Below are 25,929 nucleotides of genomic sequence, written 5' to 3' on the forward strand. Positions count from 1 at the left end.
GCTATTCATTGACTACAGCTCAGCATTCAACACCATAGTGCCCTCTAAGCTCATCACTAAGCTAAGGATCCTGGGACTAAACACCTCCCTCTGCAACTGGATCCTGGACTTCCTGACGGGCCGCCCCCAGGTGGTAAGGGTAGGTAACAACACATCTGCCACACTGATCCTCAACACGGGGGCCCTCAGGGGTGCGTGCTCAGTCCCCTCCTGTACTCTCTGTTCACCCATGACTGCATGGCCAGGCACGACTCCAACACCATCATTAAGTTTGCCGACGACACAACAGTGGTAGGCCTGATCACCGACAACGATGAGACAGCCTATAGGGAGGAGGTCAGAGATCTGGCCGTGTGGTGCCAGGACAACAACCTCTCCCTCAACGTGACCAAGACAAAGGAGATGATTGTGGACTACAGGAAAAAAAAGAGGACTGAGCACGCCCCCATTCTCATCGACAGGGCTGTAGTGGAACAGGTTGAGAGCTTCAAGTTCCTTGGTGTCCACATCACCAACGAACTATCATGGTCCCAACACACCAAGACAGTCGTGAAGAGGGCACGACAAAGCCTATTCCCCCTCAGGAGACTAAAAAGATTTGGCATGGGTCCTCAGATCCTCAAAAAAATTATACAGCTGCACCATCGAGAGCATCCTGACTGGTTGCATCACCGCCTGGTATGGCAACTGCTTGGCCTCCGACCGCAAGGCACTACAGAGGGTAGTGCGTACGGCCCAGTACATCACTGGGGCAAAGCTTCCTGCCATCCAGGACCTCTATACCAGGCGGTGTCAGAGGAAGGCCCTCAAAATTGTCAAAGACTCCAGCCACCCTATTCATAGACTGTTCTCTCTGCTACCGCACGGCAAGCGGTACCGGAGTGCCAAGTCTAGGTCCAAAAGACTTCTCAACAGCTTCTACCCCCAAGCCATAAGACTACTGAACAGCTAATCATGGCTACCCGGACTATTTGCACTGCCCCCCCACCCCATCCTTTTTACGCTGCTGCTACTCTGTTAAGTATTTATGCATAGTCACTTTAACTCTACCCACATGTACATATTACCTCAACTACCTCAACTAGCCGGTGCCCCCGCACATTGACTCTGCAACGGTACCCCCCTGTATATAGCCTCCCTACTGTCACTTTATTTTTCTTCTGCTCTTTTTTTTTCTCAACACTTTTTTTGTTGTTGGTTTATTTTTACTTTTTTTGTTTAAAATAAATGCACTGTTGGTTAAGGGCTGTAAGTAAGCATTTCACTGTAATGTCTGCACCTGTTGTATTCGGCGCATGTGACCAATAAAATTTGATTTGATTTGATTTGACTAAATACTTTTTTCCCCCACTGTAGATACTGCTATGCACTGAGATGTTTTACTTTGTTGGCATTTTGATTTTTTGCTATGTATAGCAAATAGCTAAATGGTGACAAAAAAGGTTTTTAAAAATCATATCTCTCCATCATCACGTAATCTTTCTGACAGTCTTCTCCTTTTCCCCTATGTGCTGATTCTTAATGTGTCACACACACATTAAAGGTTTAGGGAGGAAATAGCGTGTTGTGTTGTGATCCGACATCAGATTTTATACAAACACAGTTTATTATTGAAATCTGTGTGCTGTCTATTTGGTTGAACTAGAACTGAAGTAGAGTTAAATATTCATAGGATGTTGATGCTATGTAAATTTGTAAATGTAGCCAATATATGACAACTCTGTCTATTTCTCAAATGACGACATATCGTCCATAGCACACTACGTTTGAGTCACCTGATCATTTAGGATCAAGACACTGTTTTGTCCCACATCTTCCCCTTTTTCTCTGACCACCATGGATCTGTGACAGCATGCGAAAGAGAGAGAGAGAGAGAGAGAGAGAGAGAGAGAGAGAGAGAGAGAGAGAGAGAGAGAGAGAAAAAGAGAGAGGAAGGAGAGGCACGCGAGAGAGCGAGAGGGAGAGAGAGAAGGAGAGAAGAGTCACAAGAGAAAGGCATGAAAGAGAGAGAGATAGAGAGCAAGAGAGAGAGAGAGAGCGAGGGGAAGGTGGGAGGGAGAGAGAGAGAGAGAGAGAGAGAGAGAGCAAGAGAGAGAGAGAGAGCGAGGGGAAGGAGGGAGGGAGCGAGAGAGAGAGAGAGAGAGAGAGAGAGAGAGAGAGAGACACTAGAAGACACAGAGTATTGTGTATATTTATGTTGTGTATATATACACTACCGTTCAAAAGTTTGGGGTCACTTAGACATTTCCTTGTTTTCGAAAGAAAAGCAATTTTTTTGTCCATTAAAATAACATCAAATTGATCACCATGGATCTGTGACAGCATGCGAAAGAGAGAGAGAGAGAGAGAGAGAGAGAGAGAGAGGAAGGAGGGAGGGAGAGAGAGAAAAGAGGCACGCGGGAGAGAGAGAGAGAGAGCAAGAGAGAGAGAGATTAGCAAACACAATGTGCCATTGGAACACAGGATTGATGGTTGCTGATAATGGGCCTCTGTACGCTTATGTAGATATTCCATTAAAAATCAGCTGTTTCCAGCTACAATAGCCATTTACAACATTAACAATGTCTACACTGTATTTCTGATCAATTTGATGTTATTTTAATGGACAAAACAATAGCTTTTCTTTCGAAAACAAGGACATTTCTAAGTGACCCCAAACTTTTGAAAAGTAGTGTGTATATATATATAATCTGGTTGCTGTTTGACTCATCAGATACTTTCATGCATGCAGTGGCCAGTTAGCTGTTAGTGTGTGATAGTTTGGAACTGTGAGAACACCAGTTACAACATGACAGGTTACAACATGACAGGTTACAACATGACAGGTTACAACATGAGGCCAAATAGGCCCAATATTACACACAAATGGGACGCTGAAGAGATACATTATTCGAAGCATTTTTATGAATTATATCTTGTATTTTTTGAATGCTTAAAATGTTGTAGAATGGGACTTTGAAGTTTTAAGGTATTTAACAGCATGGATTGTGTGTCGCTGATGTTTCTTTATGCATATTGATTAATTTCAATGTTATTTTGCATAAGTGTATGCAAACACACTATCACAGCTTATTGTGGAACAGACACAAATTACTTATTCAAAATTCATGACAAGGTACACAAAAAGAAAAAGTCCACTTTTTCGTGTGTGTTACACAATTTTATTTTTTCATAACGCATGTGTTGTAGGTAATGTTAGCTAGGCTAGCTAGGTGGCTAACGTTAGCTAGGCTAGGTGTTAAGGTTAGGGTTAGGGGTTAAGGTTAGGGGTTGGGGTCAGGTAACATGATAGCTAAGTTGTTAAAGGGTTAAGGTTAGGGTTAAGGTTAGGTTCAGGTTAGGGGAAGGGTTAGCTAACACGCTAAGTAGTTGCAAAGTAGCTAAAAAGTAGTAAGTAGTTGCAAAGTTGCAAAATTACCTAAAATTTAAAAGTTGTCTGTGATGAGATTCGATCACGTAACCTTTGGGTTGCTAGACGTTCACGTTATACTGTTGTGAAATGTATTCGTTCACGTTATACATACCAACCTCCCTCCTTTCGTTTCTGTCTTAAGTAACCTCCTGTCTTTATCTGTGATTGAAATTCTCTTAAAAAATGGTATACTGCACACAAATACATTTCACAATAATCTGTGACACCGGGTTGCTAAACAACGTGTTTCAAGCAACTTCCTCTGTTTCGATGACAAAATCCTGTATTTCCTCACCACTTTATTTACCTGTCTGTCTGTCTGTCTCGCTCTCTCTTTCTCGCTTCCAACTCTCAGGATGGAAACCACAGCATGGAATAACACCAGCTACTTCTCTACCAACTCATCCCCTCCAAACCCATCCATCCCTTATTATGTTGAAATCTCATTTCTCCTGGTTGCTATGGCCATGGGTCTCCCCGGAAACCTCCTTGTGGTTTGGACCATACTATTCCGCCTGAATCGCCATTCCATCACGTCCCTCCTCATCCTCCAGCTAGCGGCTGCTGACGCACTTGTGCTGCTCTCCGCTCCCTTCTTCATTCACCAGCTCTTCATGGGCAGAGTCTGGGAGTTCGGAGAGGGAGTGTGTAAGTTCCTGCACTACGTCTGCGGCATCAGCATGTACCTCAGCGTCCTGTTGATTACCTTGATGGGCGTCGACCGACACCTTGGCGTGGTATGTCCCTTCCTGTCCCAGCGCGTCCGGACGAAGTCGAGGCTGTTCCCTATCATGGGCGGGGTGTGGGCGCTGGCTATAGTGCTGCCCACTCCTCTGCTTGTGTACCGCCAGGTCCGAAAGGGGGAGTGTACCACGCATTACCCCGGGCCCGCCCACCAGGTAACTTTACTGACAGAATATTCTATTTTGTAATTTTAGTGTTGTACAGTATATTAGTATTGTACACCACATTATTTCATATTGTGTTATCCGTTTTCCATAAAACATGTTGCAGATTTTTTAAATTCTATATCCATATTTATTCTAAATAGATGTGTATATAGCTAAAACAATCGATCAATCTGTCAACATTGTTTTTGATGCATTTATTTGTAACAGACAAGTACTGAAATTTAAATAGATAAAATATGTAATTACACTCATTTAAAGACACTCTTACTAAAACGCATGAAATCAAATGAAATCAAATCGTTTCTGGTCCTATCCTCTCTACCAGGTGTTCCACTATTCCCTAGAGACAGTTACTGCGTTCCTGGTCCCCTTCAGCATCGTGACGGTCTGCTACTTGCGTATCGCTCGTACCTTAGCATCCAGCTGCGCCCACTGGCACCACCGCTCCTACAGGAAGACCAACCGCTTCATCGCACTGATAGTCTTGGCTTTCGCCCTCTTGTGGGCTCCGTACCACCTGGTCAACATCCTGCAGGTGGGCATATATATACAAAGGGTCTGAATACTTATGTAAATAAGGTATCAGTTTTTTTAATTTGTAATAAATTAGCAAACATTTCTAAAAACCTGTTTTTGTTTTGTCATTATGGGGTATTGTGTGTAGATTGATGAGGAAAATTTTTAATTTAACCCATTTTAGAATAAGGCTATAACGTAACAAAATGTGGAAAAAGTAAAGGGGTCTGATACTTTCCGAATGCACCGAATGTATACAGTACATACAGTGCCTTCAGAAATTATCCATACCCCTTGACTTATTCCACAGTTTGTTGTTTTACAGCCTGAATTCAAAATGGATTAAAAAAATAAATAATCACCCATCTACGCACAATACCCAATAATGACAAAGTGAAAAAATGCTTTTAGAAATGTTTAGCAAATTTATTGAAAATTAAATACAGAAATATCTACATAAGTATTCACACCCCTGAGTCAATACTTTGTAGAAGGACCGTTGGCAGCGATTACATCTGTGAGTCTTTCTGGGTAAGTCTTTAAGAGTTTTCCACACCTGGCTTCCAGTTGAAGCTCGCATCAACTACAGAACCATGGTACTTGCCTACGTAGCAGCAAGATGAACTGCCCGTTCCTCCCTACCTTCAGGCTATGCTCAAATCCTACACCCCAACCCAGGCATTCCGTTCTACCACCTCTGGTCTATTGGCCCTCCCGCTTAGCCCCGGTCCCAGCTCTTATCTATTGTACAACATTTTCCCATTATTATTTTCTTTTTAAAATTCTTCAAGCTCTGTCAAATTGGTTGTTGATCATTGCTAGGCAACAATTTTCAGGTCGTCCCATTGATTTTCAAGTAGATTTAAGTCAAAACTGTAACTCGGTCATTCAGGAACATTCACTGTCTTCTTGGTAAGCAACTCCAGTGTGATTTAGACTTGTATTTTAGGTTATTGTCCTGCTGAAAGGTGAATTAATCTCCCAGTGTCTGGTAGAAAGCAGACTAAACCAGGTTTTCCTCTAGGATTTTGCCTGTGCTTAGTGCCATTCAGTTAATTTTTTATACTGAAAAACTCCCCAGTCCTTAACAATTACAAGGATACCCATAACATGATGCAGCCACCACTATGTTGAAATTATGGAGAGTGGTACTAAGTAATGTGTCGTATTGGATTTGTCCCAAACATAACACTTTGTATTCAGGACAAAAAGTGAATTGCTTTGCCACATTTTTTGCTGTATTACTTTAGTGCCTTCTTGCAAACAGGATGCATGTTTTGTACAGGCTTCCTTCTTTTCATTTCGTCAATTAGGTTAGTATTGTTGAGTAACTACAATGTTGTTGATCCATCCTCAGTTTTATTGTATTACAGCCATTAAACTCTGTAACTGTTCTAAAGTCACCATTGGCCTCATATGGTGAAATCCAGTTCAGGGTGGTAAAACATTGCATTAAAACACAAATCTCCTGAGTGGCGCAGTGGTCTAAGGCACTGCATCGCAGTGGTCTAAGGCACTGCATCGCAGTGCTAACTGTGCCACTAGAGATCCTGGTTCGAATCCAGGCTCTGTCGCCGCCGGCCGCGACCGGGAGACTCATGGGCGGCGCACAATTGGCCCAGCGTCGTCCAGGGTAAGGGAGGGAATGGCCGGCAGGGATGTAGCTCAGTTGATAGAGCTTGTAGAGGTTGTGGGTTCGATTCCCACGGGGGGCCAGTATAAAAAAATATGTATTCATTAACTGTAAGTCGCTCTGGATAAGAGCGTCTGCTAAATGACTAAAATGCAAATGTAAATGTATTTCCCCAAAGTTTGTAAAAAAAAAAAAAAGATTGACATAGTTCGAGTTCATAATGAAACGTATGATTCCTTGTTTCAGGTGGGGGCCATTCTTTCCGGGTCCACGGATTTGCTGGGGTTCTGTCTGCGAGCCAGGACGGTGGTCATAGCCTTAGCTTACCTCAGCAGTGCTGTCAACCCTTTGCTCTATACCATGGCCAGCTCCTGCTCTGGCTCCTCCCTCACACGCTCTGGCTCCTCCCCCAATGGTGTGGGGGGCGTGGCACTGCTGCTTGAGGGGAAGGCCTCCAACATGGACACGCCCAGCATGAGAGCAAAGCATGATGGTAGCGGTAGAGAGAAAGAGAAGGAGGACTGGGGAGGTGGGAAACAAGAGGGAGAGGTAGAAGAGATGACAATGGTTCCAGGGAAAAGAGAGGTGGAGAAGGAGGACAAGGAGGCAAAGGACGAGGAGGAAGAACAAGAAAAAGAGAGGACAAGTTCCAGGAAAAAGGAGGAGGAGGGAAAAAATTTCCTGAAGGCAACGAAATGACTGGAGGACCTGCTTGCCAGCCGGATATGACTCTTCTGATAGCTGTCTTGTTGTGAATGTTGATCTCACCTCTAAGAGTTTCCTAGTCAATCAACGGCAGCCATATCTTCTCTGAGAAAAGTGTTTTTAATTTTCATGCACTGGCACAAAAACATGACATGTCTTAATGCTTTTGATCAAATAAATGTGGTAAACAATTATACAAATATTGGTAACACTTTACATTATACAGTGCTCTTTTTACTCTAACAATTTGGTATTGCACTGTACTTACAGCATTAAATCACATGCACACACGCATGCACACACACAAATGGAGAGAGGGAGAGAAAGTCAGACAGACAAAACATACTGTAAAGATAATTGACTAAATTCAACCCACACCCACTGAGCTTGAATCACCACCTCTAAAAACAGAGATATGGTTCAGTCAGTCATTAAGTCAGTCATGAACCATTTGGAAACATGACTTCTACATCTAGTGGCCAACCTGCGAACTGCAGGAAACTACATTCCCTCCAAAACAGCTTCTGCAATAGTGTCCAACTCATTCATCTTCCAGTCACTATGGCCCAGATTCCGACTCGTGTTAAGCGCGTGTAAATAGAACTTTATTCATTTTCATTCTGACCTTAAATTTAAGCATGAGAATAGTATGCTATTCATCCACTATTCGTTCGAGGTGGAGACCGAATAAATGAAGGTGTGGCGGATACGTCATATTCTGACCTTGACTTAATTCCCTAATAATTCCACCACCTTTACGCGAGGAAACCATGAATAAGGTCTAGCGAACCTACCAGTTCAAAGTGGAAAAAGCATCTACTTAATTTGTTCCAATAGAAATAACACCATTCTCCATGCACTGTAATTTACAACTTGATTAGATCTATTGATAAGAGCTAGGTAAATGAGTAATCCGTTTGGAGAAGGGGATTGTAAATACACATAGTAATTGTTTTAGATAATTTCCCTCTATGATCTCTGGAGACGAAGCAAACTGAAAATCATCTCAACATGACATGTACTGTATTGCACAGTAAAATAGGATATAAATAGCCATGCCGTTATTCAGAATTCTAATTGTGTGCCCTCATTATTTTCTGTTGATGAAAATCGGAGACCAGAGCTATAGGAAAACCACATTGAATGAAAACTCCAAGAGAAAATCTGTTGTCCAGGATATGGGAGGGTTTTCAGCAGTTGAATTACATTTATTCGGAGTGCGCAAGGTAACCACACCTGCAGAGTGCTTTACACGACTCAATCAATCAATCAATCAATCAATTTTATTTTATATAGCCCTTCTTACATCAGCTAATATCTCGAAGTGCTGTACAGAAACCCAGCCTAAAACCCCAAACAGCTAGTAATGCAGGTGTAGAAGCACGGTGGCTAGGAAAAACTCCCTAGAAAGGCGAAAGCCTAGGAAGAAACCTAGAGAGGAACCAGGCTATGAGGGGTGGCCAGTCCTCTTCTGGCTGTGCCGGGTGGAGATTATAACAGAACCATGCCAAGATGTTCAAAAATGTTCATAAGTGACAAGCATGGTCAAATAATAATCAGGAATAAATCTCAGTTGGCTTTTCATAGCCGATCATTAAGAGTTGAAAACAGCAGGTCTGGGACAGGTAGGGGTTCCATAACCGCAGGCAGAACAGTTGAAACTGGAATAGCAGCAAGGCCAGGCGGACTGGGGACAGCAAGGAGTCACCACGGCCGGTAGTCCCGACGTATGGTCCTAGGGCTCAGGTCTCTCAGTTGGCTTTTCATAGCCGATCATTAAAGAGTTGAAAACAGCAGGTCTGGGACAGGTAGGGGGTTTCGTAGCCGCAGGCAGAACAGTTGAAACTGGAATAGCAGCAAGGCCAGGCGGACTGGGGACAGCAAGGTGTCATCATGCCCGGTAGTCCTGACGTATGGTCCTAGGGCTCAGGTTCTCAGAGAGAAAGAGAGAACGAGAGAATTAGAGAGAGCATACTTAAATTCACACAGGACACTGGATAAGACAGGAGAAGTACTCCAGGTATAACCAACTAACCCCAGCCCCCCGACACATAAACTACTGCAGCATAAATACTGGAGGCTGAGACAGGAGCGGTCCGGAGACACTGTGGCCCCATCCGAAGAAACCCCGGACAGGGCCAAACAGGAAGGATATAACCCCACCCACTCCGCCAAAGCACAGCCCCCGCACCACTAGAGGGATATCCCCAACCACCAACTTACAATCCTGAGACAAGGCCGAGTATAGCCCACAGAGGTCTCCACCACAGCACAAACCAAGGGGGGCGCCAACCCAGACAGGAAGATCACGTCAGTAACTCAACCCACTCAAGTGACGCACCCCTCCCAGGGACGGCATGAAAGAGCACCAGCAAGCCAGTGACTCAGCCCCTGCAACAGGGTTAGAGGCAGAGAACCCCAGTGGAGAGGGGAACCGGCCCGGCAGAGACAGCAAGGGCTGTTCGTTGCTCCAGCCTTTCCGTTCACCTTCACACTCCTGGGCCAGACTACACTCAATCATATGACCTACTGAAGAGATAAGTCTTCAGTAAAGACTTAAAGGTTGAGACCGAGTCTGCGTCTCTCACATGGGTAGGCAGACTGTTCCATAAAAATGGAGATCTATAGGAGAAAGCCCTGCCTCCCGCTGTTTGCTTAGAAATTCTAGGGACAATTAGGAGGCCTGCGTCTTGTGACCGTAGCGTACGTATTGGTATGTACGGCAGGACCAACTCGGAAAGATAGGTAGGAGCAAGCCCATGTAACGCTTTATAGGTTAACAGTAAAACCTTGAAATCAGCCCTTGCCTTAACAGGAAGCCAGTGTAGGGAAGCTAGCACTGGAGTAATATGATCAAATTTCTTGGTTCTAGTCAGGATTCTAGCAGCCGTATTTAGCACTAACTGAAGTTTATTTAGTGCTTTATCCGGGTAGCCGGAAAATAGAGCATTGCAGTAGTCTAACCTAGAAGTAACAAATGCATGGATTAATTTTTCTGCATCATTTTTGGACAGAAAATTTCTGATTTTTGCAATGTTACGTAGATGGAAAAAAGCTGTCCTTGAAACAGTCTTGATATGTTCGTCAAAAGAGAGATCAGGGTCAAGAGTAACACCGAGGTCCTTCACAGTTTTATTTGAGACGACTTTACAACCATCTAGATGAATTGTCAGATTTAACAGAAGATCTCTTTGTTTCTTGGGACCTAGAACAAGCATCTCTGTTTTGTCCGAGTTTAAAAGTAAAAAGTTTTCAGCCATCCACTTCCTTATGTCTGAAACACAGGCTTCTAGCGAGGGCAATTTTGGGGCTTCACCATGTTTCATTGAAATGTACAGCTGTGTGTCATCCGCATAGCAGTGAAAGTTAACATTATGTTTTCGAATAACATCCCCAAGAGGTAAAATATATAGTGAAAACAATAGTGGTCCTAAAACGGAACCTTGAGGAACACCGAAATGTACAGTTGATTTGTCGGAGGACAGACCATTCACAGAGACAAACTGATATCTTTCCGACAGGTAGGATCTAAACCAGGCCAGAACTTGTCCGTGTAGACCAATTTGGGTTTCCAGTCTCTCCAAAAGAATGTGGTGATCGATGGTGTCAAAGGCAGCACTAAGGTCTAGTAGCACGAGGACAGATGCAGAGCCTCGGTCTGACGCCATTAAAAGGTCATTTACCACCTTCACAAGTGCAGTCTCAGTGCTATGATGGGGTCTAAAACCAGACTGAAGCATTTCGTATACATTGTTTGTCTTCAGAAAGGCAGTGAGTTGCTGCGCAACAGCTTTTTCTAAAATTTTTGAGAGGAATGGAAGATTCGATATAGGCCGATAGTTTTTTATATTTTCCGGGTCAAGGTTTGGCTTTTTCAAGAGAGGCTTTATCACTGCCACTTTTAGTGAGTTTGGTACACATCCGGTGGATAGAGAGCTGTTTATTATGTTCAACATAGGAGGGCCAAGCACAGGAAGCAGCTCCTTCAGCAGTTTAGTAGGAATAGGATCCAGTATGCAGCTTGAAGGTTTAGAGGCCATGATTATTTTCATCATTGTGTCAAGAGATATAGTACTAAAACACTTAAGTGTCTCTCCCGATCCCAGGCCCTCGCAGGCTGTGCAGATCCAGGACAGCTAAGCCCTGGAGGAATACGCAGATTCAAAGAGGAGTCCGTAATTTGCTTTCTAATGGTCATGATCTTTTCCTCAAAGAAGTTCATGAATTTATCACTGCTGAAGTGAAAGCCATCCTCTCTTGGGGAATGCTGCTTTTTAGTTAGCTTTGCAACAGTATCAAAAAGAAATTTTGGATTGTTCTTATTTTCCTCAATTAAGTTGGAAAAGTAGGATGATCGAGCAGCAGTGAGGGCTCTTCGGTACTGCACGGTACTGTCTTTCCAAGCTAGTCGGAAGACTTCCAGTTTGGTGTGGCGCCATTTCCGTTCCAATTTCCTGGAAGCTTGCTTCAAAGCTCGGGTATTTTCTGTATACCAGGGAGCTAGTTTCTTATGACAAATGTTTTTCGTTTTTAGGGGTGCAACTGCATCTAGGGTATTGCGCAAGGTTAAATTGAGTTCCTCAGTTAAGTGGTTAACTGATTTTTGTCCTCTGACGTCCTTGGGTAGGCAGAAGGAGTCTGGAAGGGCATCAATGAATTTTTGTGTTGTTTGAGAATTTATAGCACGACTTTTGATGCTCCTTGGTTGGGGTCTGAGCAGATTATTTGTTGCGATTGCAAATGTAATAAAATGGTGGTCCGATAGTCCAGGATTTTGTGGAAAAAACATTAAGATCTACAACATTTATTCCATGGGACAAAACTAGGTCCAGAGTATGACTGTGGCAGTGAGTAGGTCCAGAGACATGTTGGACAAAACCCACTGAGTCGATAATGGCTCCGAAAGACTTTTGGAGTGGGTCTGTGGACTTCTCCATGTGAATATTAAAATCACCAAAAATTAGAATATGATCTGCTATGACTACAAGGTCTGATAGGAATTCAGGAAACTCAGAGAGGAACGCTGTATATGGCCCAGGAGGCCTGTAAACAGTAGCTATAAAAAGTGATTGAGTAGGCTGCATAGATTTCATGACTAGAAGCTCAAAAGATGAAAACGCCATTTTTTTTTTTGTAAATTGAAATTTGCTATCGTAAATGTTAGCAACACCTCCGCCTTTGCGGGATGCACGGGGAATATGGTCACTAGTGTAACCAGGAGGTGAGGCCTCATTTAACACAGCAAATTCATCAGGCTTAAGCCATGTTTCAGTCAGGCCAATCACATCGAGATTATGATCAGTGATTAGTTCATTGACTATGACTGCCTTTGAAGTGAGGGATCTAACATTAAGTAACCCTATTTTGAGATGTGAGGTATCACGATCTCTTTCAATAATGGCAGGAATGGAGGAGGTCTTTATCCTAATAAGATTGCTAGGGTGAACACCGCCATGTTTAGTTTTGCCCAACCTAGGTCGAGGCACAGACACAGTCTCAATGGGTATGGCTGAGCTGACTACACTGACTGTGCTATTGGCAGACTCCACTAAGCTGGCAGGTTGGCTAACAGCCTGCTGCCTGGCCTGCACCCTATTTCACTGTGGGGCTAGAGGAGTTAGAGCCCTATCTATGTTGGTAGATAAGAGGAGAGCACCCCCTCCAGCTAGGATGGAGTCCGTCACTCCTCAGCAGGTCAGGCTTGGTCCTGTTTGTGGGTGAGTCCCAGAAAGAGGGCCAATTATCCACAAATGTTATCTTTTGGGAGGGGCAGAAAACAGTTTTCAACCAGCGATTAAGTGCTGAGACTCTGCTGTAGAGCTCGTCACTTCCCCTAACTGGGAGGGGGCCAGAGACAATTACTCGATGCCGACACATCTTTCTAGCTGATTTACAAGCTGAAGCTATGTTGCACTTGGTGACCTCTGACTGTTTCATCCTAACATCGTTGGTGCCGACGTGGATAACAATATCTCTATACTCTCTACACTCGCCAGTTTTAGCTTTAGCCAGCACCATCTTTAGATTAGCCTTAACGTCGGTAGCCCTGCCCCCTGGTAAACAGTGTATGATCGCTGGGTGATTCGTTTTAAGTCTAATACTGCGGGTAATGGAGTCGCCAATGACTAGGGTTTTCAATTTGTCAGAGCTAATGGTGGGAGCCTTCGGCGTCTCAGACCCCGTAACGGGAGGAGTAGAGACTAGAGAAGACTCAGACTCAGACTCCGACTCGCTACATAATGGGGAAAACCGGTTGAAGGTTTCTGTCGGCTGAATGAGCGACACCGGTTGAGTATTCCAACAGTATTTCCCTCCAGAAGCCATGAGAAAGTTGTCCGGCTGCGGGGACTGTGCGGGGGGATTTATACTAACGTTACTGTCTGTACTTACTGGTGGCACAGACGCTGTTTCTTCCTTTCCTACACTGAGATTACCCTTGCCTAACGATTGCGTCTGAAGCTGGGCTTGTAGCACAGCTATTTTCGCCGTAAGGCGATCGTTCTCCTGTATATTATGAGTACAGCGACTGCAATTAGAAGACATCATGTTAATGTTACTACTTAGCTTCGGCTGTTGAAGATGTTGATGAACCATGTCCAGATAAAGCGTCCGGAGTGAAAAAGTTGAATAAGGGAAAAAAGTTGCGATGGAAAAAAGGAAAATAACGTAAAGTTGGCAGCTAAAACGCACAGGAAAATGACTCTTCTGTCTCGGGATAAACGTCCGGGGTGAAAAAGTTTAACGAAAAAAGATGAGTGAGGACAAAACTAAAAAGTTGGTAAATTTGTTGAACACAAAGATTGATTAAACGTTTATTAAAAGTAAAACGTGAAGTTTGGCAGGTAGCCAAGTAGCAACAAACAGCACAGCAGTACGGAGACAATGCGGAAGCGAGACGGAAGTCACGTCAAATCTCGTCAAATCTCGTAGCGAAAGTATCAGTAGTATCAGTAGTGTCAGTAGTCTAAATAAGTTTGAATGCCAAATACTGAAAAGTGCATAGGAAAGGCATAAATTCCTAAGTCAGAATCGGAACCATAGTTAAGCATTTGTAAATTGAATGTAATTCCTTTTTTTATGCACTTTTCTCTCTATGCATAGTCTGACCTTGAACTTAATCATAAGAATAGCGTGCTATTCACCTACCATGAATAAGGTCTAGCGAACCTATCCGATCCAAGTGGAAAAAGCATCTACTTAATTTTGGTCAAATGTACAACTTGATAATAGCTATTAGGAAGAGCTAGGTAAATGAGTAATCCATTTGGATAAGGGAATTGTACATATAAATGATACTTGTTTTAGATATATTTTACCTTATAATCGCTGGAGGCAAATGTGAAACCAATCATATGGTAGAAAACTGAAGCATATCAACATATACATTTCCCACAGTGAAATGCTGTGCCATTAGGCAGAATTTAAATTGTACGGCCTTACCTTGCTGGGATGGGCACTCTCAAATGTCTTGATTATAGGCTACCCCGACTTTCTCTGTTTACTATTTCTATCATGTTAAATATTAACCACTATCAGTATCGACCGTCAGTAGGCCTAATAACAACACATATTCAACTGCCAATTTACTGTTAGTTAGTTCCCTTCAGTTGGTACAGCCTACATTATCATTCCATTTAAGTACATGATTTTGTTAACCTTCATTTGCTTCCTCTGTAAACGCAAACACGGCCATGTGGTTGTTGCTGAAGATCATTAGTAACAGTTGATCATATTTAATTAGACATAGTTAATTAAATCGTTATGGAGCGGAGCACAGACCAAGCATAACAGTTTGAACCCGACGTATGGTGCAAAACTTGGCTGTGTCATCACACAGTTCTATGGTTAGTGCTGGCAATAGAGGAGGGTATAGCCTACTATTGTACACTATTCTCCCTATTATAAAATTCTATGTACACTAATCATCCAACATTACCATGAGTTAAAGAACTGAATGTGGCAATTTTCTGAATGAATCAAACCCACGTTTTCTTTCTTTTGTGCGTAAATGCTATCCAAACCAGTTTTTTATGATTCATAAATACTTTCCTAGCCCTAAACAATCTACAAGATTTTAAAATCTACCAATTGGTGCTGAAACCGAGATGAATATGCATATACACAGTACCAGTCAAAAGTTTGGACACACCTACTCATTTAAGGGTTTTTCTTTATTTTTACTATTTTCTACAAACTATGAAATAACACATATGGAATCATGTAGTAACCAAAAAAGTGTTAAACAAATCTATTTTAGATTTTTAGATTTGAGATTCTTCAAATAGCCACCCTTTGCCTTGATGGCAGCTTTGCACACTCTTAGCATTATCTCAACCAGCTTCACCTGGAATGCTTTTCCAACAGTCTTGAAGGAGTTCCCACATATGCTGAGCACTTGTTGGCTGCTTTTCCTTCACTCTGCCGTCCGACTCATCCAAAACCATCTCAATTGGGTTGAGGTCGGGGGATTGTGGAGGCCAGGTCATCTGATGCAGCACTCCATCACTCTCCTTCTTGGTAAAATAGTCCCTACACAGCCTGCAGGTGTGTTGGGTCATTGTCCTGTTGAAAAACAAATGATTGTCCCACTAAGCCCAAACCAGATGGGATGGCGTATCGCTGCAGAATGCTGTGGTAGCCATTCTGGTTAAGTGAGTCTTGAATTCTAAATAAAACACAGACAGTGTCACCAGCAAAGCACCCCCACAACATAACACCTCCTCCTCCATGCTTTATGGTGGGAACTACACATGCTGAGATCATCCGTTCACCCACACCGCGTCTCACAAAGACACGGCGGTTGGAACCCAAAATCTCAAATTTGGACTCCAGACCAAAGGACACATTTCCACCGGTCTAATGTCCATTGCTCGTGTTTCTTGGCCCAAGCAGGTCTATTCTTATTATTGGTTTCCTTTAGTAGTGGTTTCTTTGCAGCAATTCGATCATGAAGGCCTGATTCACACAGTCCCCTCTGAACAGTTGATGTTGAGATGTGTCTGTGACTTGAACTCTGTGAAGCATTTATTTGGGCTGCAATTTCTGAGGCTGGTAACTCTAATGAACTTATCCTCTGCAGCAGAGGTAACTCTGGGTCTTCCATTCCTGTGGCGGTCCTCATGAGACCCAGTTTCATCATAGCGCTTGATGGTTTTTGCGACTGCACTTGAATAAACTTTCAAAGTTCTTGAAATGGTACGTATTGACTGACCTTCGTGTCTTAAAGTAATGATGGACTGTCGTTTCTCTTTGCTTATTTGAGCTGTCTTGCCATAATATGGACTTGGTCTTTTACCAAGTAGGGCTATCTTCTGTATACCACCCCTACCTTGTCACAACACAACTGATTGGCTCAAACGCATTAAGAAGGAAAGAAATTCCACAAATTAACTTTTAAGAAGGCACACCTGTTAGTTGAAATGCATTCCAAGTGACTACCTCATGAAGCTGGTTGAGAGAATGCCAAGAGTGTGAAAAGCTGTCATCAAGGCAAAGGGTGGCTATTTGAAGAATCTCATATATCTCAAATATATTTTGATTTGTTTAACACTTTTTTGGTTACTACATGATTCCATATGTGTTATTTCATAGTTTTGATGTCTTCACTATTATTCTACAATGTAAAAAATAAAGAAAAACCCTTGAATGAGTAGGTGTGTCCAAACTTTTTACTGGTAGTGTATATTTAGATGGCTTTCTTTAATTGACCCCTAATATTCTGAACCGATTCTCTCTATATATTCTATTGAGTCTGTTGACAAAATTCAAACTAAAAGGTACACCATATTTAAAGGATAGCTAAATAAATGTACTGAAAAGCCTACTGAATGAAAACTCCACGAGAAAATCTGTTGGCCAGCAAGTGAGAGGGTTTTCAGCAGATGAATGACATTTATTCCGTGCGCATAAGGGAACCACGCCTGCGAAGCCCGTTACACACCTTTATAAGGTAAGTCTGAATGCCAACTACTGAGAAATGTGTAGGAAATGTGAGCATGAGAAAGACATCCTTTCCTAAGTCGGAATCGGGCCCTGTTTGCCATTCTTCCCAGGTTTCACTTTGATGGGACTCGTGACATTGGTGCTGGTTGTCGACTCTAGATCTCCCTCCTTTTCCTTCAGTCCGACCTCCTCTGCATCCCTGTCTCTCTCTCGGCTATTCTGGCTGTTCTGTCGGCTCTTCCTGGTCCCAGAGTCCTGCGCCGTGCCCTCGAACAGGCGGGCCATGAAGGCAAAGCCATCCCGCCGGATGTACGACATGCCAACGAAAGTGTAGAGGACAGGGTTGGCACAGCTGCTGATGAAGGCCAGGGCTGAGGTGACCGCACGGCTGGTCTGCCAAATAGTGTCAAGCCTGGGGGAGGGAGTGAGAGGAAGGAAGGGAGGGAGGGAGTGAGATACGGAGGGGGGGAGGGAGGGAGAGAGATACGGAGGACTGTAAACGGGTTGCTATGAATTTGACAGTAATTTACAGGCAACTCGGTGGCAAGTAAAATTATGTATTTTTTTAAAGTCAAATTTCATTCGTCACATGCTTCGTAAACAACAGGTGTAAACTAACAGTGAAATGCTTACTCACGGGCCCTTCCCAACAATGCAGAGTGAAAGAACATAGAGAAATAATAGAAAAAGTAAAACACATAATAATAAAAGTAATAATAGATACACAATGAGTAACGATAACCTGGCTTTATACACGGGGTACCAGTACCGAGTCAATGTGAAGGGGTACATGGTAATTGAGGTAGATAATGTATGTAGATATAACTAGGAAGAAAGATAGTAAACAGTAGCAGCAGCATACGTGGTGAGTCAAAAAGGTTAGTGCAGAAAGGGTAAATGCAGATAGTCTATGTAACTATTTAACTAACTATTTAGCAGTCTTATGGCTTGAGAGTAGAAGCTGTTGATTCCTGTTTGTTCCAGACTTGGTGCATCGCTACCGCTTGCCTTGCATTAGCAGAGACTACAGTATATTACAGTACACCTAGTGTAACATAAATGCGGTATCAAAGCAAGTATTGTGCAATGACACACAGTATAATACCGTAAAATGTACTGTAATATACTGTAAAAAAGTAAATGCTACCGTAATCAGAATGAATGGATGGATGAATTACATTTCTATTTCACAGTATTTTACTGTAATTACAAGGGATTGTTGCAAGAATACATCTGTCCCCTATACATTTCAAATTGATGGGGCACTATAATCACATAAGAGTTAAATTGATACAGCATTCTCACTCACGGGTGGAACAAATATAGCCTCTTACAAGGCACGCCTCAAAATATGTTAATGAGCCAGAGACAACAATACCATGCAACCACTAGTGTTCAAAAGGTTTTTGGGACTCCAAAGATACGGTATGGTACTGTATTCTGTGGGGTGGAATTACAGTACCATTCGAAAAACAGCAATATCCCACAATGCACCATCATTTACAGTATGCTGCAGTTAAATGTTTCAGAGTTTTTTACTGTTGATAATACCTAAAATTACAGTAGAAATTACAGTTTTCCATTACAGTGAGGGAGGGAGAATAGGAAAACATGGTTGTTCTTTCTTTTAATGAAAATTTAGTTAGGGATTTGATAATAATTCAATTAAGTAAAGGTTATTATGACACTACAAATAAAAAGGGGGTGAGGATCTTATGACACAGTCATTGAGAAAGCCTACCTTGCTTTTAGAGCTGAATCATTTGGAGAAAGTGCTGCAGCAACCTGTAAGGACATATTTAATCTATGAGAACAGATTTCATCATAATAGACATTCGTGTTACAGCAGCACCTTTAGTTTTAGCCCCAATAGGGAGTTTGAGGCCCTGGCTATAACTCTCACACACACACAAACACACACACACACACACACACACACACACAAACAAACACAAACACACAGTACCTGCACAATGTTGATGACATGGTAGGGCAACCAGAAGACACCAAAGGTGACCACGATGGCCAGGATGAGCTTCTCACTGCGGATCCTCCTCCTGAATCTGGTCAAATCAAATCAAACATTATTTCTATAGCACATCTTATAAAAACACATCTCAAAGTGCTTAACAAAATAAAATAAAATAAAGTGAGAAAGATGAGGCAAAAGAATACATTCTAGACAAATATGAAATGAAGATAGAGAAAATTGTAATTAAGATGATCGATAAATGAAGATAGTAAAACAACAGTGGACCTGGTCTGCCTGATCCTCCGCAGGATGCAGATGTAGCTGCCTACAATCACTCCGTAAGGAACTACAAATCCCAGCACTGTCTCCAACGTGTACTGGAGCACCACCTGCACTGAGGGAACAGGGCGAGTAGCCTACTGTATCAGCATAGAGATCACCTTGATTGACAGCTTGATTGTTTAGTGTCAGTGACACTATATACACAAAAGCAATGTAACATTTACACTCCATACCTAACAAAGTTTTTATGGATGATCTGACTACAGATAATAATAATAATAATAATATAATAATATGCCATTTAGCAGACGCTTTTATCCAAAGCGACTTACAGTCATGTGTGCATACATTTTTACGTATGGGTGGTCCCGGGGATCGAACCCACTACCCTGGCGTTACAAGCGCCATGCTCTACCAATTGAGCTACAGAGGACCACATAATAAGGTAAGACAGATAAGACATTGCTACGGTGATAGAAAGCCGTCATGAAAAGTAAGTACTTTCTTCTTCCCTCAACTGACATACAAGTCTTTAATTGTTGATTAAATGCTATTTTCCTTCTCCCATCACTCACATGCAAGCCCTATGGTCCTTAGTCCAACCCTTCAGCTCCACTCAACCCCTCCCATCTAGCCCTATGGTCCTTAGTCCAACCCTTCAGCTCCACTCAACCCCTCCCATCTAGCCCTATGGTCCTTAGTCCCACCCTTTAGCTCCACTCAACCCCTCCCATCTATCTCTATGGTTCTTAGTCTCACCCTTCAGCTCCACTCAACCCCTCCCATCTATCTCTTAACACCATCCATATTGGATTTATATTTGCCATATATTTTTCAACTGTGCTGTGATGTTTCACAAAAGTTCAGAACCTTTCTATTCTCATAGTTTCTACAGATTGTAAATTAAAGATGACAATTTTTCCTAAAAGTATTATTATGTTATTGACCGATTGACTATGACTTTTCAAATCACCCAGTAGTGCTATCTGCAGAGTTAGCTCCTGGTAAATGTTGCAATTCTTCAACCATTCCTGGACCTGTGAGCAAAAACAAGCTACATATGGATAGTACCAAAATAAATGATCTAATGACTCTGTCTCTTTGTAGCAACATCTGCAGAGCTGGGAAGGTTGTATCCCCCATATATATATACATTATATTGGTTGCAAGAATTTTGTATAATAATTTAAATGGAAAAAGTTTTGAATCCGGCGACGTTTTGCGTATCAGTTCATAAACCATGTGCCATGGAATCGGTACATCGAAAATCTCTTCCCAACTATTTTGCGATCTATATGAAGGGTGGGACTAATAACAAGATATAACTATTGTAAAATAGATTGTGTCCGTAAAATGTATATAGTATGTATAAGATGGAAGTAGAAGCCTAAGTGTTGTTGTCCATTAGTTTACTCCAATTAGGGGAGGGGTGGTAGGGTTAGAATTTAAAATTTTTAAAATATATTAATAATATTAATAATATTAATAATAATAATAATAATAATAATAAAGCCCTATGGTCCTCCAGGAATGTAGATTAGGATTAAGTCAGTCAGTCAGTAAATAATTAAGTGTCACTCACATGACTTCGCTGCTTGTGGAACGACTCACACACTACGCGTCTCTTCCCGTTGGGGTGCTCTGTCTTCCGCTCGTCCCTGAACAGCAACGCAGGGATGGATGCGACCAGCACCAGGGTCCACAGTACCAGCACCCCACGCTGCACCGCCTTCCGTCCAGCGAGGGCAGCGACGCGCCGAGGCCACACCACGGCCACCAGCCTGTGCAGGCTCATCAGCATGATCAGTTGGATGGAGGCGTACATGTTGGCGAGGCACAGGTAGAAGAGTATCTGATGAAGACGAAAAGGGAGAGCATATTGTTAGCATTTCAAAAGGATAAGGATTCAATGAAAAAGTAAAGTACTCACTGCATGTTAAGTAACAAAGGTGTTTTCAAATATGTCCGTCTTTGGGCATAAAATGATGGCATTGGTCTATTGACATTGGTCACGTTCCAGGCCGACTACATTGCAGTCATTGCGATGCATGGTTACTTGCCACGTCATCAACTGCACAGTCGGGCATCAGATTGCTATATCATATGATGAGGTTAGTGGATATGCTTAACACCTATCCAGGCGTTGTGATATCTAGCACTGGCTGCAATGTAGTCAGCCTGGAATGCAGCCATTATATCAACAATCAATAAGAGCCCCAACCTTGCACATGATGTTGCCAAAAACCCAGGTCTTCTTGACCAGGTAGATCACGAAGAAGGGCGTGAGCGCCATGAGCGAGCCGTCGGCCACCGCTAGATTGAGAATGAGGAGGGTGGTGACGGAGCGGCGACGGGCACGCGCCAGGATACTCCAGATGATGAAGAGGTTGCCAGGGAGGCCCAGCAGCAAGACCAGACACAGGATGAGAGCCCCTACTGTCGTGGAGGTGGTATTACCCACAATGCTTTGGTTCTCCCCGGAAACAGACGGGTTGGTGGTGTTCAGGATGTGGATGGAGGCGGACAGGAACAGGGAAGGGGGTGTAGAGGAGGAGAACGGAGAGAGGGACGAGGAGGGGTTTGTGAGGGATGGAGGGATGATTTGGGGAAGGGAGAAGTTGGACAGGAGACGAAGGGGAATGGTTTGGTTGTGGGCCATTGCGATGACCTGCAAGGGACAGAAAGGTCAAAGGTTATTGATTTCAAAACAGTGTGGCATGTTTTACTAACTTGTATAAGCAGCAATGCTGAATAGCTGAGCCGACTAGGTGAAAAATCTGTCGATGTGCCCTTGAGCAAGGCACTTAACCCTAATTGCTCCTGTAAGTCGTCTGCTAAATGACAAAAATGTGATAATAGGATACAGACATTGGTTCAAATACTATTTGAAATTATTTCAAATACTTTATTGGTTTACTAAACCAGCTTGCCTGATTTAGTAAACCAATAGAATAGTCAAATCCCACCCATATGGCACTCCAGGCAGGTTAGAACAAAAAAATACTTCAAATTTGAACCCAGGTCTGATAGGATATGAAACAAGCTTAGATGTATGAGAGGCTATGAACGTATTACTTTACATGGTAAAGATACAGAGAACGTATTTGCATTGGAGAGTGTGCAGTGCCATAATTCATGCGAACACTGTGGTGGTTCTAATTGCAAGTCAAACATGTATAGTTTAGGCCAGTGGTTCCCAATGTTTTTCCAGTTACTGTACCACCAACTGAATTTTGCTCTGCCCGGAGTACCCCTGAAGTACCCCCTCATGTGCATTTTACCAATATACCTATGGTCTCATCAGTCTTCTCAAGTACCCCCTCTAGATAGGCCAAGCAACCCCAGGGGTCATAATACCCCTGGTTGGGAACCACTGGCTTAGCCCACTGGAGTGCAGCCAGCAGTTGACTAGGTGTATCACACTCACTATTAAACATAGCCAATGGACAGTGAGGCTGGTGTGTGTCTACCAGCCTAGTTTCCCACACAACGGTTGTATAAATATTTGTGTGCAGACAAATGTATTTGCATCACAACTATCAGGCTCTGGCACAGAACAATGATAGTGCAATGATCTTTGTATCACAACTGATATGTTGAATGCATTGCACATCAGTTGTACAACACCAGGGTTGAACAAAGCCAGGCAGAGGAGAGAAGATCATGTAGAGGAGAAGTGTAAACACCAAAGGATTAATGTGGAATTGATTTGGGATTAACTGATAGCTGTGAGTGACTCGCTAATGGAGAATACATTCCATTGTTGTGTAGCAACTGGCTGGTGTGAACTGTAAAGGGGTCACTGTGAATTTGACAGTAGCTTACAGACAGCTCGGAGGCAAGTACAATTCTGTATTTTATATTACAGTACAATGCATTCTGAAAGTATTCAGACCCCTTGACTTTTTCCACATTTTATTACGTTACAGCCTTATTCTAAAATTGATTAAATTAATGTTTTTCCTCATCAATCTACACACAATACCCCATAATGACAAAGCGAAAACAGATATTTTGATTTTTTTAAACAAATTTATAAAAAAGAAAAAAAAAGAAATACCTTATTTACATAAGTATTCATACCCTTTGCTGTGAGACTCGAAATTGAGCTCAGGTCAATCAATCAATCAAATTGTATTTATAAAGCCCTTTTGACATCAGCAGATGTCACAAAGTGCTATACAGAAACCCAGCCTAAAACCCCAAACAGCAAGCAATGCAGATGTAGAAGCACGGTGGCTAGGAAAAACTCCCTAGAAAGGCATAAACCTAGTAAGAAACCTAGAGAGGAAATAGGCTCTGAGGGGTGGCCAGTCCCCTTCTGGCTGTGCCTGGTGGAGATTATAACAGTACATGGTCATTAAGGCCAGATTTTTCTCCAAGATGTTCAAACGTTCATAGATGACCAGCAGGGTCAAATAATAATCACAATGGTTGTAGAGGTTGCAACAAGTCAGTACATCAGGAGTAAATGTCACTTGGCTTTTCATAGCCGGGCATTTAGAGGTTGAAATAGCAGGTGCGGTAGAGAGAGAGAGTTGAAAACAGCAGGTCTGGGACAAGGTAGCACATCCGTTGAACAGGTCAGGGTTCCATAGCTGCAGGCAGAAGAGTGGAAACTGGAGCAGCAGCACGACCAGGTGGACTGGGGACAACAAGGAGTCATCAGGCCAGGTAGTCCTGAGGCATGGTCCTAGGGCTCAGGTCCTCCGGGATAGGAGGGAGAGGTGCATCCTGTTTCCATTGATCCAGGTGCATCCCGTTTCTGCAACTTGATTGGAGTCCACCTGTGGTAAATTCAATTGATTGGACATGATTTGAAAGGCACACACCTGTCTATAGAAGGTCCCATAGTTGACAGTGCATATCAGAGCAAAAACCAAGCCATGAGGTCGAAGGAATTGTCCGTAGAGCTCCGAGACAGGATTGTGTCGAGGCACAGATCTGGGGAAGGGCACCAACATCTCTGCAGCTTTAAAGGTCCCCAATAACACAGTGGCCTCCATCATTCTTAAATGGAAGACGTTTGGAACCACCAAGACTCTTACTAGAGCTGGCCGCCCGGCCAAACTGAGCAATCGGGGGAGAAGGGCCTTGGTCAGGGAGGTGACCAAGAACCCGATGGTCACTCTGACAGAGCTCCAGAGTTCCTCTGTGGAGATGGGAGAACCTTCCAGAAGGACAACCATCTCTGCAGCACTCCACCAATCTGGCCTTTATGGTAGAGTGGCCAGACAGAAGCCACTCCTCAGTAAAAGGCACATGACAGCCCGCTTGGAGTTTGCCAAAAGGCACCTAAAGACTCTCAGACCATGAGAAACAATATTCTCTGGTCTGATGAAACCAAGATTGAACTCTTTGGCCTGAAGGCCAAGCATCACATCTGGAGGAAACCTGGCACCATCCCTACGGTGAAGCATGTTGGAGGAAGCGTCATGCTGTGGGGATGTTTTTCAGCGGCAGTGACTGGGAGAAAAGTCAGGATCGAGGGAAAGATGAACAGAGCAAAGTACAGAGAGATACTTGATGAAAACCTGCTCCAGAGCTCTCAGGACCTCAAACTGGGGTGAAGGTTCTCCTTCAGAAGAAGGTACAGTGACACCGAAACGTTTTTTTTTTTTACCCAATGACTTACTGGAAGTTGTGCGACTCTCATTTTTTTTTTATAGCTTGAAGGTTCAAGACAACGCAGGAATGGATTCGGGACAAGTCTCTGAATGTCCTTGAGTGGCCCAGCCAGAGCCCGGACTTGAACCCGATCGAACATCTCTGGAGAGACCTGAAAATAGCTGTGCAACGACGCTCCCCATCCAACCTGACAGAGCTTGAGAGGATCCGCAGAGAAGAAAGGGAGAAACTCCCCAAATACAGGTGTGCTAAGCTTGTAGCGTCATACCCAAGAAGACTCAAGGCTGTAATCGCTGCCAAAGGTGCTTCAACAAAGTACTGAGTAAAGGGTCTGAATACTTAGGTAAATGTGATATCCGTTTTCTATTTTTAATACATTTGCAAAAAATTCTCAAAACCTGTTTCCGCTTTGTCATTATGGGGTATTGTGTGTAGATTGATGGGGGGGCTGTAACGTAACAACATTGAAAAAGTCAAGGGGTCTGAATACTTTCCGAATGCACTGTACACATACTGTTATATAAATACGGTATCAAAGCAAGTACTGTGTAATGACACACAGTACAATAGCGTAAAATGTAAAAATCCTATATATATACAGTACCAGTCAAAAGTTTGGACACACCTACTCATTCCAGGGTTTTTCTTTATTTTACAATGTTTTACATTGTAGAATAATAGTGAAGACATCAAAACTATGAAGTAACACATATGGAATCATGTAGTAACCCAAAAAGTGATAAACAAATCAAAATATATTTTATATTTGAGATTCTTCATAGAAGCCACCCTTTGCCTTGATGACAGCTTTGCACACTCTTGGCATTCTCTCAACCAGCTTCATGAGGTATGCTTCACAGAGTTCAAGTAACAGGCACATCTCAACATCAACTGTTCAGAGGAGACTGTGTGAATCAGGCCTTCATGG

The 25,929-nt window shown here is 42.9% G+C and overlaps 2 protein-coding genes across 2 annotated transcripts; one reads left to right on the plus strand and one right to left on the minus strand.

Moving 5' to 3' along the window:
• The first annotated feature begins 3,445 nt into the window (after positions 1-3,445).
• LOC121571357 (leukotriene B4 receptor 1-like) lies at positions 3,446-7,935 on the plus strand. Its single transcript, XM_041882767.1, has 3 exons — positions 3,446-4,311; positions 4,649-4,858; positions 6,719-7,935. Exons 1-3 carry the CDS (start codon positions 3,769-3,771, stop codon positions 7,169-7,171), a joined length of 1,206 nt encoding a protein of 401 aa, XP_041738701.1. The 5' UTR covers positions 3,446-3,768; the 3' UTR covers positions 7,172-7,935.
• Positions 7,936-17,107: 9,172 nt separating this feature from the next.
• Positions 17,108-22,032, minus strand: LOC121572461 (leukotriene B4 receptor 2-like). Its single transcript, XM_045222268.1, has 6 exons — positions 21,595-22,032; positions 20,956-21,225; positions 19,377-19,480; positions 19,086-19,182; positions 18,861-18,904; positions 17,108-17,531 (listed from the first exon to the last, which is right to left on the minus strand). Exons 1-6 carry the CDS (start codon positions 22,030-22,032, stop codon positions 17,192-17,194), a joined length of 1,293 nt encoding a protein of 430 aa, XP_045078203.1. The 3' UTR covers positions 17,108-17,191.
• Between the last annotated feature and the right edge of the window lie 3,897 nt (positions 22,033-25,929).

Source organism: Coregonus clupeaformis, chromosome 8, assembly GCF_020615455.1.
Source record: "Coregonus clupeaformis isolate EN_2021a chromosome 8, ASM2061545v1, whole genome shotgun sequence".
Taxonomy (NCBI): domain Eukaryota; kingdom Metazoa; phylum Chordata; class Actinopteri; order Salmoniformes; family Salmonidae; genus Coregonus; species Coregonus clupeaformis.

Bases quoted from the DNA above. Each gene is read 5' to 3' on its own strand.
- LOC121571357 (XM_041882767.1), top strand. From the start codon at position 3,769: ATGGAAACCACAGCATGGAATAACACCAGCTACTTCTCTACCAACTCA. The intron at 4,312-4,648 runs GTAACTTTACTG...CCTCTCTACCAG, and splicing joins ACCCCGGGCCCGCCCACCAG to GTGTTCCACTATTCCCTAGA. The intron at 4,859-6,718 runs GTGGGCATATAT...TCCTTGTTTCAG, and splicing joins ACCTGGTCAACATCCTGCAG to GTGGGGGCCATTCTTTCCGG.
- LOC121572461 (XM_045222268.1), bottom strand. From the start codon at position 22,032: ATGGCCCACAACCAAACCATTCCCCTTCGTCTCCTGTCCAACTTCTCC. The intron at 19,183-19,376 runs GTCCACTGTTGT...TGATTTGACCAG, and splicing joins CGGAGGATCAGGCAGACCAG to ATTCAGGAGGAGGATCCGCA. The intron at 18,905-19,085 runs GTACTGTGTGTT...ATGTCCTTACAG, and splicing joins ATGTCATCAACATTGTGCAG to GTTGCTGCAGCACTTTCTCC.